General features: G+C 36.3%; 1 protein-coding gene across 1 annotated transcript; it reads right to left on the bottom strand.

Annotated features, from left to right (window-relative positions):
• Positions 1-1,135: 1,135 nt before the first annotated feature.
• LOC136974670 (uncharacterized) lies at positions 1,136-13,623 on the bottom strand. The gene is made up of 6 exons (XM_067269612.1): positions 13,587-13,623; positions 1,976-2,224; positions 1,821-1,882; positions 1,638-1,739; positions 1,480-1,563; positions 1,136-1,234 (listed from the first exon to the last, which is right to left on the bottom strand). Exons 2-6 carry the CDS (start codon positions 2,100-2,102, stop codon positions 1,148-1,150), a joined length of 462 nt encoding a protein of 153 aa, XP_067125713.1. The 5' UTR covers positions 2,103-2,224; positions 13,587-13,623; the 3' UTR covers positions 1,136-1,147.
• Positions 13,624-13,909: the final 286 nt, after the last annotated feature.

Raw genomic sequence — 13,909 nt, 5'->3', positions numbered from 1 at the left:
TCAAATAAAACATTTTCTTTAACTTACAACAAGCCTAAGAAGATTATTTTAATTAAAACTTAGCATTTAAATAACTTTTTCGAATTTCTAGGGGAGGGCAACTGCCCCTCTGCCCCTCCCCCTGGCGACGCCCTTGCCCGGAGGGTCAAGTTTGCCACGATTACAACACTTTCCCGTATTATATATACATAACAGCTAAAACAGTAAAATAAATAAATAAATAAATAATAATAAAATAAAATAAATGAAGAGGAAAATGTTGCCCAGCTGACTATACATCCTCGTAGATTGCAGAAAACGTGTATAAATTCATAACCTCTCAAAGTCTTTTGTTAGCAGTGGCGTGCCGTCATTGGAAGCGATGGAAGCGCCGATTCTACCTTCCAATGACCTTCCCTTGTATTTTATAAAATATAAATTTTCATATTTTAACGTACAGCATTAATTAAAATTAATTTTTTATTATAACTGCATTATATATCTTTTACAAATTTCTATACTACATGTGAAAAAAAACGATAAGATTGCTATTGTATATTCGAATAATTCGGTGGCGGAAGGAACTGGCTGCTTGGAAACTGACCCGGTTTCCGGGTCAGTTTCCAAGCAGCCAGATTATAGGCATTGGCGCATGCACTTTACAGAGCACCAACGTCACGGTTTAGCTGGTAGAAGCAACACACGCGTAAAGCGTCCAATTTTATATCCCGGACCGGTTGTGGGCTGTTAGCCGCCTGCCTGCTAGATATTCGGCCGCCCTCGCCCGATTATGTGAATCATAAGTAGACTAGATCAACGGCGGGCAACCCCCGGCCCGCGGGCCAGCTACGGCTCGCAAAAAGTTTCTATCCGGCCCGCGAGATCTTTAATAGATAATTAGTTATTTTTCCAATTTAGAAAAAGTATATTTTAAGGTTAATTTACACGTAGGAACCAAGTAATGTCCTTTCCAATTTAACGCCAATCACAAATTCTTGCAAGGTGTTTTGAAACTCAGTTTTATTGTATTCATATTTATTACAACTAATTTATATAAATACACAAATAATTTAAAACTCTACAAAGTAAAATAATCAAAAATTTCAGACAATTTTATTAAAACCATTTACACCAATTCATAAGTTAAAATTTAATCGTTAAATTCAGATTACAGTAATTTTCCGGTGAAACGTTCGTCAAGAGAAATTTCAGATGCGGATTTATTTTCACGACTTCTTACTTGCTGAAAGCATTTCTGCAAACAAAAATTTAGTACACAAACAATGTAAACATTATTACAAGTTAAAAATCTCAATGTGACAATACGATAAAATTACAAAAGTTTGTAATCGTCAATATCTTCTGATATCAATTACCACGAATTAAAATCAACCGCGTGTCAGGTAGAAAAGTCTTTAATAAATATGAAAATTATACGCAATTTTCATACCTAGTAAAGGCTTTTATACTTTACAGCTAATATTATAACTTAATACTTACTCTGTCGGTAGGATATAATTTGGGATCGTCAAAGCTCGCTGCATATTTCGCTTCGGTTTGACATTTGATAAACCTTGCAAATAGCTGTAAATACAAATATATTTAATTTAATTAATTAATTATAATAATTATTATATTTAGAAAATCGAATGTATTACTTCTGGAGACGTTTGCCTGATTTTACAAAGGTATCTGTCTATTTCTCCTATTGCTTGGAAAAATTTCTGTTGCTGAATACAGTTCTTATAGATATCGGTAACCTAAATAGTACGTAATAGTAATAATGATAAACAATTAAAAAACTACGCGTTTAAGAGAAACTTTACATCAAATAGACTTACAATTCTAATTCTGTTTTCGAGGAAGCACAAATGGATGTTGGCTTTACCTTCGGGACTCAGTGCTAAGAATGGTATAATTCGATTATTACACACCCCTTATATATATATATAGATAATCGGAAACAATAAAATTATTTAAATACATTCAAACATACCGCAATATCGGTCTATGACTCGTACTTCGTCGCTAAACGGATCATCCGGTCTCATGGCAGAATCATCCCAACAAACGATTGGAGAAAAAGCAAACGTAAATAAGAATAAGTGCAGCAAAAGCTCCATATTCGACGATGCTATTAACTTCTTTGTTAAATCTGTGTGTTGTCGGCTTATTTATATATTTTTCTTAACACACGTGTGACTAGAGCGAGATTCGACACATCGGGAAAATGTCGATTTTCCGACTTGTAGAAGGAAATAATTCAAGTGTAAAAAATCTAATTTTTTTAATTAAGCTGTTGGATCGAAGAAGATAATTTACGATTTCTTAATTTGTAAATTAATTGATGGTCAAAAAGTTGTTGAAATTTATACAAAAATTTAAATTGTGGAGTCGATCACATATTAAAGGATGATCGACTTCACAATAAGAGCGATTTTTAAAGTAGTTCTTTCAGATAAATATCCAATTAAAATATAACGATATTCAGTCGATGTTTAGTCTATAATTAACGAATATAAATAAGTATTTTTATTCTTCACTCTTTTTATAATATGAATTCTTTATCTTATTATTGATCAAATGTTTGAAGTAGCCTACTATTAATTGATGTAAATAGTACGACAAAAAAAAACTTATTAAGATTAGGTCAACGAATTCTTTATTTTAAACATTTTAATGGAAAAAGTTAGTTAAATATTTACTTTTGAAAGTAAATTAGCGTTTATTATTATCGTTAATTGTTTATCTACAAAAATACCGGTTTAATAAAATTACGAACACGTCGGAATTAGGTATTTTCAGGATAACAAAAATTAGGAGACGTATTTTCATTGTTATAAAATACAGTAATAAATTTTTAAATTCGGAATTCGCTTAGATTTAGTTAAACATTATTTAATACATATTAAATTTAGTTATAATAGTTGTAGTAAGAGAAGGGGAGGCAGGGGATTTCACCAGAGAAAGAAGAAAACCGTGTGTATTTCCAGTAGGGTCGGACTTAATGACGATTTTACTCGTTATTAGCATTTATAATTTTTTTATAAAACTCATCCCTACTCAGAAAATTAAGCTTTTTGCTATTTTATAATAGTTAAAAATATAAAAAGTGTTTTTAATAAAATATGATAACAGACACCAAATTTTCAGACACCAAAATTTTAAATATTGCCGGGAAAGTTGAGCAACTAATTGCCGGTTTAGTTTTGTAGATGAACTACGTACCAGAAAGAAAAAGCATTAATTTATGTTTGGTAAGTACATTTCTAGCCGACAATTTCCTATTAAATGGTTAAGATAAAAAATTCATTGACCTATCCTTTCGCATTTGGTCGTGATATTTATATACTAATTAATAATACTTCATATATTTGATCAAATATAAGATAAATAATTGACATTACAAAAATAAAATGTTGTGTAGTAATAGCGAGGTTGAGGCCGAAGTTTTAAACGCGAAAACGTGTACGTCGGACGTTCGGCACTGCTTTCCTGTAAGCCTAGAAGTTTGACAATGGCGTTTGGAAAGTCAGTGGAATCATGCTCCACATTCCAAACGCCATTGGAGAGGAGGGAAGAAAGGAAGAAAGAGCGTGAAAAGCTCCACGAAATATTAAATAAAATTTTAGAGAAATTATAAATAAAGTTCTTTTTTTATTGAAAACAAAGTTTTTGTTATTTCATATAAAATAAACATAAGTCAGCTGTATCGAAAAGTTTATGAAATAAAGATTAAGGTTTATTTCATAAACGTTTGGATGTACTATACCTTAATTACTTAATATATGATATATATACATACAAAAAATTATACAGTGGGTGATCGGATAACGAACACTTTCGCGAAAGATTTTGTGTTCGGACAACGAACACCTCACATAACAAACACAAGAAGCAACATAAAATAATGAAATCATTATTTTAATACAATTTTAGCATTCCTGTTTTGTTATTAATGCTGTCTTCGCCTTGCAGAAAGAATGTTTGCCAAAATATTGTGCGGTAGAGACCGCACAATATTTTTTTCTCCACCGTCAATGGACATCGTCCTCTTAAATTCTGTTTGTTATTAAACAAGGGTACTAATTCTGACAAAATGTCCACAGTTGTTCTATTTAATCGAAAATGTTCTTGAAAATCCTTCGATCGGTATCTTGGCACGGTGTACTCAACATACCCTTTCACTTTCTCGACTGACTTGCTGTTCTCGCCACTAGATGCATTCACCTCAGCTTCAACTGCAGACATTGCACATTCCAATAACAGATCATCTTCTTCAGACTCCGAATCTAGCGACTGCAGTTGTGAAATTATAGCTATAGCCGCTGACACTAATCCGGAAGCCGCCAGTACTGTGTATACTTTTACGAGCGTGCTAATATGACGTCAGGCTGAGTTAGGTGTCAGCTCGGCGAGCTTGGAAGATCGCAAAAAGTGAACGCACCCATTGTTTAGCAGGCTGGATGGATGAACGGTTAAGGTGGCAGCCTACCGCTCTGGGGGACCTGGCAGCGAAAAAAAACGGGTAGAAAAATCCTCAGGAATTTTTCAGGGCGTGGTCCGTCCGGATTTGTCGGGCATCTCCCTCACCACCCGGCTGCCCTAGTGTGGACCTGGCCGAACCCATAATGAGCCTGCTAGAAAGTGGCCCTCTTAGTGCCCACAGAGCGAAAAGAGTTAAAAAGAAAAATATATATATTATTTATTAGTTCATAATTCTTTAATATCAAAAAATTGAAAATTGTTTTTGTGTTTAACTGTTTCCCAGCATCTCTACCAAAATCTCACAAGCCCTTACTTCGAAAGCACTGCCTTAAATTACATAAAATTTTAATCGCACCATGTATAATTGTCTATTATAGGCCACTAGTTTATTTCTTTAAATGATAGCCTGTTATAAAAATAATAATTTAATATGAATATTTTATATTATTGATTTAAAAACTATGATAAAAGGAATAGTAACAATGCAAAAAATCGGTTAACAGACTGATTTTTACAATGAAAATTTAAACTTCCAAAACAAAAAATTATTTGATGCCGACCCATATAAAAACGTTATAAACAAATACCGATGGTTCCTGAACGGTGAAGAGTCGGTAAGTAGTCCTATCGGTTTTTGTTTATAACGTTTTTTATTCTGGTCGACACCAAATAATTCTGTTTTGGAAGTGTCTCTCAAATATGTGTCTTTTAAAAAACAAATTACAAAGAAAATATGCGAGGACAAGAAACTATATAATGTGAGGATCCGAACTAACTACGTAACTAAATAACAACATAACTTCTTAATAATAACTTTGTCGAATAGCTGTCAACTTTCACACCTAGGAATATATCTTCCTTTAAATTCTCAGCGTCTAAAAAGACGCTTTTCCGTGATCCTTTGATCTCACGGCCGTGTGTTACCGTTTTAATATCAGAATTGACGGCCGAATGAGTCAGTCGTCGCCCGTTTCTCCACCAACATAGACTCTGTGTCTCCTTTACGGAACACCACCATCTCCAATACGGAATAACATCGATTCCAACAGACGTATTGTACGTCCCCGCATCTGGAACATTCCATCGTGCTGACCTTCTCCAGTGATATACCAAGAAACAGACAATCGGACTATCACCTTCACCTGTTCTTTTAGAAGGTCTCATAAAACTCCAGTGTTTACGACAACGCGCTATTTATTGTAAACTCTCTCTCGTGACCATCTACGATGCACAGTCAGTTTATTTTGTTTTAGCATAAAATATATCATGTACTCTTTTTCTTTGAAATCAAACTGTTATTTGTTTGTTAAACCTGGTATCTGAGTGCATTGTTGAGCTGTTGAGCTGTTTCACCGCCATCCTTCTGAATCCCATCGCTCACACACGCGTCCGCTGGCGTGACCTACTTTCAAAAACAAACTAATTCGCCGTCGCGGCTTCCGTGTCGAACGAGACACGGTGGTGTCAATCTGACGCGACTCCAAAGGGGTGCCGACCCTCCGGTCACAATAAGCTTTTGAGGAAACAGTGTACTTTCGATTATCCGTGTTAATTAGAATGGTCATTTTCAAAAAAATAAATTGGACTAAATTGATAAAACAAGGAAGGCAACGCAACACGAGAGCGATCTGCCAAAGGGTAACTTTGGGGAGAACTTTCTATAGAAAATTGTCCCATAGAAAGTTCTCTCTAAAGTTATTAAGTGTTAGACACATGAAAAAACTCCACCAGTGGTCGCTGGTTAGACTATTATTCGTACACATGGAAATGTATCAGAGTAAAGTATATTTAATTTTTATTAGAATTTGATGTTATTTTTCAGAATGAATTACTTTATTCCGTATCTATTTACGATGTTAGGCAATACTTTTTGAAAGGTATTATTCTTACAGACTCATTATATACAATCACAGCTTAAGAACTACTGAAGTGTTAAATGTCTTCCTTCAGATGAAAATACGAAAAAGACAGCAACGAAATTCTTTGGTAATGGAATGGGAGAATCACAAACCAAATAATATCATTGGCTCAATTTAGAACTGTTAGAATATAGAACAGAACAAGAATTAATTCAAAGTTAAGATCTGTTATCTTTACTTATTAACACGATCCCAGAATTGGGAATGGATTAATAGCGATATTATTTAACTTGCTAGTGAAAATATCGCAAAGTAATTTACTCTCCCAGTTAACTGACTTTTGCGTCATTCTGCATATTCGTTAGACACACCAACTAGAACGGAAATGAAAGAAATGTGAGTCATGTACCGTGAGAGTTCAAGTTTCTCATAATTAATTTAAAGACGATGATTAAGTTATAACACTTCATAATTTCACTAACATAATAATTTATTGACATTTTAAAATGTACATCGCGTGCGTAACCAAAAAGATTGTAATCAGCCTTAAATACATTTTTATATAAAAAACAGAAAATTTAATTGAAATCACAGTGTTACCACGCACAAAATCTACATAAAAAATGAACGAGATGTTTCTTCTCTTCACATCATCTTCGAAGTTTTCGTAGCATTTAAAATCATTTAACGGTACAGGGGAAGTGAAAATTACTTGATTGTGACCGATACCGAATATCCGTTTCGGAAATTTTATCATTTATTGATTTTTGAATCATTGCAAATTCGGCCGGTTCCTTACAAAACGTGCCCGTGTAATGACGACACACTTCGTCATCGTCACGCCATCAAATTCAATATCCAATGTTGGACACACAATTCAACATGTACCGTAATCGCAATGTCTGCACTCCGAAGGTTTAATATTTTGCATCACACAACGATAACACGGTGGTTGAACATCGATGGTACCACGATGTTCGACTGGAAGCACGTAAGCTGGATTACGAGAAGCATGGTTTTCCAACATCTGAGATCTGAAATCGACTGGAGGATATGGAAGAGCGGCAGGATATGGAGCAGAAGGAGCGGCAGGATATGGAGCAGAAGGAGCGGCAGGATATGGAGCAGAAGGAGCGGCATTTCGTCGAGTTAAACCCCTCTTCATACTAATTTTTGCTATACAGCAAATAATTATTGATGTTACGACGAAAAATACTCCTAAAGCCAACAAAGTTGGTCCCACTTGCCGCAACGGATTATTTATTGTACTATATCGTGAATCGTAAGAAGATGCTGTCATAATTGTTCCTGAGATTACGAAAAAGAATCCAAAAATGATTAAACAAATAGAACAACCGAATATTTTCCGATATGTATCTAAATTCGGCCTTTGCGAGTTTACTTCCACGTTAGTTATATAGGTCGGAGCAGTATGAGTATTAATCTACACACACAAAAAAAAATACAGTATTAGTTTATACATATGGAAAATGAAAGAATAGGATAGATAAGAGACGTCAAATATTATACTGCTAATAATCTAAAATCTCGAAAACATAAAATATTTCATTCTCAATAAAGCGTAAAAATTACTCCTTTAGAACAAAATGGTGTCTTCTCTTGTGGTAGCTAGTTAGGCATGAGCTTCTAAGCTATATCGCCCCATGGTAAAGTGTGACGTAATTCTCACGTAATAGTAGTTGTATAGTCGTTACGCGGGAATAATGCCTTCCGGGCGTTCTTTTAAAGGTAACTGGCCCCTATCCAGGCGTTACAGACGGAGAAAATCCCGAAAACAGCGCTCTCAGTGTTCAGGGACAAAGACCGCTTGGCCACTGGTGGGCCTGAATAACTGTCGACGGTCAAATGGCGTCTTTTTATAATTTGTATTTTATACGGGTCATTATAAAGTGAAGAATACGATGGATTACAAGAAACCTCAAATTTGCGTTAGGAGTATGAAAATACCAAAAAGTATACGTAGCATACATATGTAATTTATATATATATATATATATAGTATATTATTTATCTTTTCAGCTGTAAAAAATTAATTTTAATCGAATTCTCAATAGCATATTGTATAGGATACTTTAATTAAATGGAACATAAAAATTACGACAAAAACGTAAACGTTGATTAATTATTAATTCATCAAAAACGACCCCAGCGAAAGTAATGAAAAAAAAAAACAAAAGTGAAACTTATTACGAACGAAAGGATGGACAAAGGTCGGTTATGGCGGCGAGAGTTCGAATGTGCAGGCGATTTGCTAGCCACTTGGAGGAGTGAGAAATGTGTTCGGTATTCTTGCATTTACACTGCCATTTACGATCTAAGCGACTAATAAAAATCGATTTAGTGATTTGTGTACTTTGTATTTTACTTATTCCGAAACTGTGTCTTCTTTTAATTATTCTTTACTTCACAACTGGGTGCATTGGTAGACACTGGGCATCTTTACCATCGTAAGGTTCCGGGACAGGTCGAGACAAAAATTTAATTTCAAATAAATTGGAAGAGAAATTGCTAATTCTATTGTCGAGTCCGATCAAAAGTTAGTTACGTAAGAGAGAGACAAAAGAAAACTGTAGTTGTTACACCAAACGCGAAGACGATTGACATAGGGATCAGGTGAAATGTGGCTGGAGAAGATGACACGAGCGTTCATAAACAGTCGATTCTGGGTTAAAAAGTCAAAAAGGAGGAAAGATTAAACGGTTAAGAAAACATCTGTCAATTTTTGGATTTTAATCCAAAAATTGACAGAAAATGGGCTAAATTATGAGCGTACGACTTACGGATTTATCAACAAAATCCGGTCAGAGTCGATAAAAAGGTATCGGACAGACACCACAAAACGAATCTTTCTCGTGACCCGAACAAGTCTGGGGTTTACCTAGAAACAAAAAAGGAGACCAATCGGGAAGCGAGGAAGAGAATACAGAACCAATAAAAAAGGCAAGATTCGAGGGAAAAATCATATAAAACCCTCCGAATCTCAAGGTCAAGATGTCGGTTCTCCTCCAATTTTGGCGGCGTTTGACCGGTGTTGCATCCTCGCCGAACTGTTCTGTGAAGCTTCGGAAATGGGTCTAGAATTTGTGCAAAAAGGAAAAGAAATTTTTTAAATTGTTTTTGAATAGAAGCAAATAATAATTATTATTATAACAAATTAATGTTATAAAAAATCCATCAACAAGTAAAAAAAGGGAAAACGAAAAATGAATATTACATGTCCATAAAAGGACATGGCTGTAGAAATTTCCGGGAAAGTCAAACTTCTCAGGTTGAAACAATAGATGAATTTGAGTACTTAGATCGAACATCTTCGATAGGAATCGAATTGTCCGTCGAGGTTGACTCATCCAACGACCTGGGTTCCGATCTCGTTACAATTCGTAATGAAGGGGGGGACCAATTGGAGAGCGGAGGCAAGTCGGCATCGACCTATCGGAATGTTCGATCTGGGACTCAAAGGAGAGTTATAAAAACCCTAAGAATAAAGAATGTGACGTTCTCGCAGTTATTAGTTCTTTGTTTTGGAGTGCTCCGCTCTTGGATATTGGTCGCCGTTCGACAACGAAAAGTTGATCGACGTTTTGGGATAGAATTTCGCTATCTCATCCCGACAAGTATCGTACCGGTCCCGCCGCCGGAAAATCATCCCTGCTAGTTGTGTGGTGCGCCCCGAGGTCCACGTTCTCCTCCTCATTTTTGCAAGAAGAAGAGAAATCCACCGTCGAATTGACTGAACATTTTTACGTGGACTGATTCCCCCTACAGATAGGCCTTGCGCCGAAGAAAAAGAGTAGTTGTAAGCGTCATTTTTTATACTTAATAAAAGGTTTGCGATGGAAGACCTGTCTCCGTGAATTTTTCCACTCCCACACGGCAGTGCTGTCCGCTAGCTTGTCGTGACACTTTCTCCCAACTGGCTGACCTCACAGTTCTAACCTATTCGACGGATCTTGTCCGAATTACCCTGAACTTCAAGATTCCGTGGAAAAGCAGACCATCTCGCCTAAGTCGTCTCTGCCCCGGGACTGCATCTTTAACATCATCGTAGATTGTTGAGCAACCCTCCGAAATTTACGAGTATCATATTCAGTCATCATCGGATCCTCAAGGAAATCTATTTTGTTTGTGGTGTAAGTTTATTTTTTGTCAAAATAAACGATTTTGTAAGGACATGTGTCATCCTTTCCTCCAGCATCACTACCCACATACGATCCGTCCCTAGGCTTTTCCTGACGCGCAATTAACTGATTACCCCTAAAAGTAGGCATCTTACAATCACTCTTATGTTAACGATGCACAGTGTCTACCTATGTACCCAACTGTGAAGTACAGAATACTTTGTAATTATTGAATAGGTGTAATTTTGGCTTTGTCCTATAAATGATTTATTAAAAATTACTTTAGACACCACAAAGCTGTTAAGATCATAAATGATGTCATAAATGACAGAAAACCGAATATCTTCCTGCACCTTAAACCTGTCTCCTGTCTATCCAAGGACACCTGTCGACTTGCTCACCTCCCTCGCCACTCGATTTTGCCCTCTTATAGGCATCCGACGACTCCGAGGTCGGGTTTTAACAACTTGTGCCGATTAAGTGGTTAATAGGGCACCCCCTATAGCCCCCGGCTTATCTCACAACATTAATATTTTATACTTCTGTCAGATTAGTCTTCTCTAACAGATAATGAATATTGTTCAGTTTTTACAACCCCGCCCTTCTCCCCATTCTTATCAGTGTCTTTATTCCATGACTACGGTAAAATTCGTCCTCTGAAAGAGTATTTAAACCGATTTTTTGTTCTTGTTTTAAAATATTTCGTACGTAATTCATTCTTTCGGAATATTGAAGGCGGGACTTTGTTTTCGTAAGTTAGGTTATGGACGACGGCGTCCGAATTAGATATGGTTGTATATACGCAACGCTGTATATGGGTGTACTGTACCTTTAATTTGTATAGTCTAGAGCAGTGTTTCCCAACCTTTTTTGTGCTATGCCCCACCTAAGCCTTTCTAAAATTCTTATGTCCCCCAACATATATGTTGAACTCTTTTGGAAGGTCTCTCGTTGCCGTGTTCGTTGAAGTTTTTTCTTGCACTTAATTGTCACACTGTTTTATTGTAACCACGATAAAACCCAATCCTTTCATCAGTCTCTTGCACTTTCCAGTCATTGCCAAACGCGACCTGGAACACCACAACTCACGTCTGCCCACTTCGAGGTCTGGTCAAAGAATGTTCTTTCTCCTCTTTCACTGGCCTCAGGGCCTCGTTCATCTCTTGTTGTTTGTTTTTTTTTTGTTTTTTTTAACTCTTTCCGCCCTGTTGGCACTAAGAGGGCCTTTTTTGCAAGCCATTATGGGTTCGGCCAGGCCCACAATGGGGCGACCGGGTGGTGAAGGACGGGGCCCGACATATCCGGACGGACCACCCCCCGAAAAATTCCTGGGGATTTTTCGACCCGTCGGGATTCGAACCCGGGTCCCCCAGAGCGGTAGGCTGCCACCTTGACCGCTCGGCCATCCGGCCTCCGTTCATCTCTTTGTTCTCAGTGGTTCCCAGAATGGTTAATCCCACCCCAAGGGAAAAGGGTTATAAAGGAAAGTTCTAGAAGGAAAGGGAAACAAAGAAAATTAAAACTAACTTAAATCAATATCTATATATATAAAAACGAATGTATGTCTGTGTGTGTGTGTGTGTGTGTGTGTGTGTGTGTTTGTCCTTCATGCATTACCACACCATTTATCCGATTGCCATGAAACTTTGGGAAGTTGTTTAATACATTCCTGCGAAGGTTTGTGGCATATGTGAAGATCACCATTTCCCCCCTTTCAAAAATATATTTATATATGGATTAAGGCTTTTATGTCCAACAGATGGCGCTAACTTCAGACGACCTAAGTTTGCTTTTCTGTGAGGCATTATGCTTTTCTGTGAGAATGGACCTAAGCAGATCATTTTCTACCTATCTATATAAATAAAATACAACGTTTGTTTGTTCCTACAGATTCCTTTGAAATTTTGACACAACGTTGCATTCAAATATGCACGTGTTTTTATATAATATACATGTCGAAATTCTCCCTACGGGGGGGAGATGGACAGGATTAAGGCTTACCGTGAAGAACTCGGCTTCTATTTATACTATTTTACATGCGGTTTTTTGCATTTTTAATTGCGTTTTAATAGGTGACGTCAACAGAATATACACTAAAAAGGAATTTTTTGAAATTCCCCCCACGGGGAAAGTGTTACACATTTATAATAGATACATTTTGAGCCACAACAACGCGTGGCCGGGTCAGCTAGTTTACAATAAATATGGCGTACAGAGGCTATACGGTTAACTTAAACTCTGGACGAGTTTCAAATTGCCCCCCTTAACAATCAAATTGCCCCTTTGTGGGGCGTGGGCCCCACGTTGGGAAACACTGGTCCAGAGTGTACATAGGTATGTTTTAAAATAAAAAATTTTAGATGTAGTTTTAAAGGTTTTTTGTATATAATTATGTGTTATGGGTTAATGTTACTTTAGGTTCCAAGATGGCGGCTCGTCTCTGATTCCGGCAAACAGTGGGGACGCACGTTTTCCTAAACCTAACCTATTCTAATAATTTGGTTGGTAATAATTATGGTAATTTATTAGAATAAGTTAGGTTTAGGAAAACGTGCGTCCCCACTGTTTCTTGCTTCTGTTTGCTGGAATCAGAGACGAGCCTCCATCTTGGAACCTAAGGTAACATTAACCGTGTTATGTATATTCCTAAATACAATAGATGTCCTATTTGATGGGTCTGGGAATTGTAAAATTAGTAAAGATGCACTTTTCTGATTGTTACAATCGGGTAAAAACTTCTTTCGGACAAAGGGGAACTGTGAAGAGAAAAAGCAACCATTACCTCCACATAGCAAGCTACTTCCATGTTACACATTTTTCTGAAGTGTACTGTACTCACAATTTCATTCCTAACCTTCTTCTTACGTTCATATAATTATATTCTGTTTCAATTCCTATTGTTTTACCTAATGCGTAGACGTTGCTTTTCCTATCGTACTGTACTTTTAACTCTATTCTTATCTAGCGCGGCTCCAATATATAGATATTTATACTGTTGTTTTGTCTCATAATTACTTTATATTTAACGCAAATAATAAGAAGTATAATTGAACGTTAATGGATAAAAATTATTTAAAACAATTAGGAAGTGTTTAAATAATAAAAAAGATCATTTACTTACATTCATTATAGCGGGATGCATATAAACTAGTTTCTATCTTCAGAATACAGGTAATCTGTTGGGTACAGTACAGCGTCACGAAAGCGTCAAGCTTATCAGAAGAGATAATGAAATATGTATTTTTCAATTAGTCATACGAGAGTAATATTTATTATAATTCTCGATTAATGGTTTCATACATTATATATTTATTTATTTTAAACCTGAAAAATTTGAGGATTTCTAATGAAGAACATATAAATATCAAACGAACAGCTGAATTCTTTATTGGGCTATAAGGCTAAACAACCCTTAAGCAGGAGGCAGGCTGTCAGTCGCTGTAT

Source organism: Centruroides vittatus, unplaced genomic scaffold (assembly GCF_030686945.1).
Source record: "Centruroides vittatus isolate TY-2023 unplaced genomic scaffold, ASM3068694v2 contig_352, whole genome shotgun sequence".
Taxonomy (NCBI): domain Eukaryota; kingdom Metazoa; phylum Arthropoda; class Arachnida; order Scorpiones; family Buthidae; genus Centruroides; species Centruroides vittatus.
Note: the sequence above shows the minus strand (reverse complement) of the source record. Positions and strands in the feature narration are given on the sequence as shown.

Coding starts and splice junctions, on each gene's coding strand:
- LOC136974670 (XM_067269612.1), bottom strand. CDS start 2,102: ATGGAGCTTTTGCTGCACTTATTCTTATTTACGTTTGCTTTTTCTCCA. Junction 1,883..1,975: donor AGTCATAGACCGATATTGCG/GTATGTTTGAAT, acceptor TACCATTCTTAG/CACTGAGTCCCGAAGGTAAA. Junction 1,235..1,479: donor AATTATATCCTACCGACAGA/GTAAGTATTAAG, acceptor TTTTGTTTGCAG/AAATGCTTTCAGCAAGTAAG.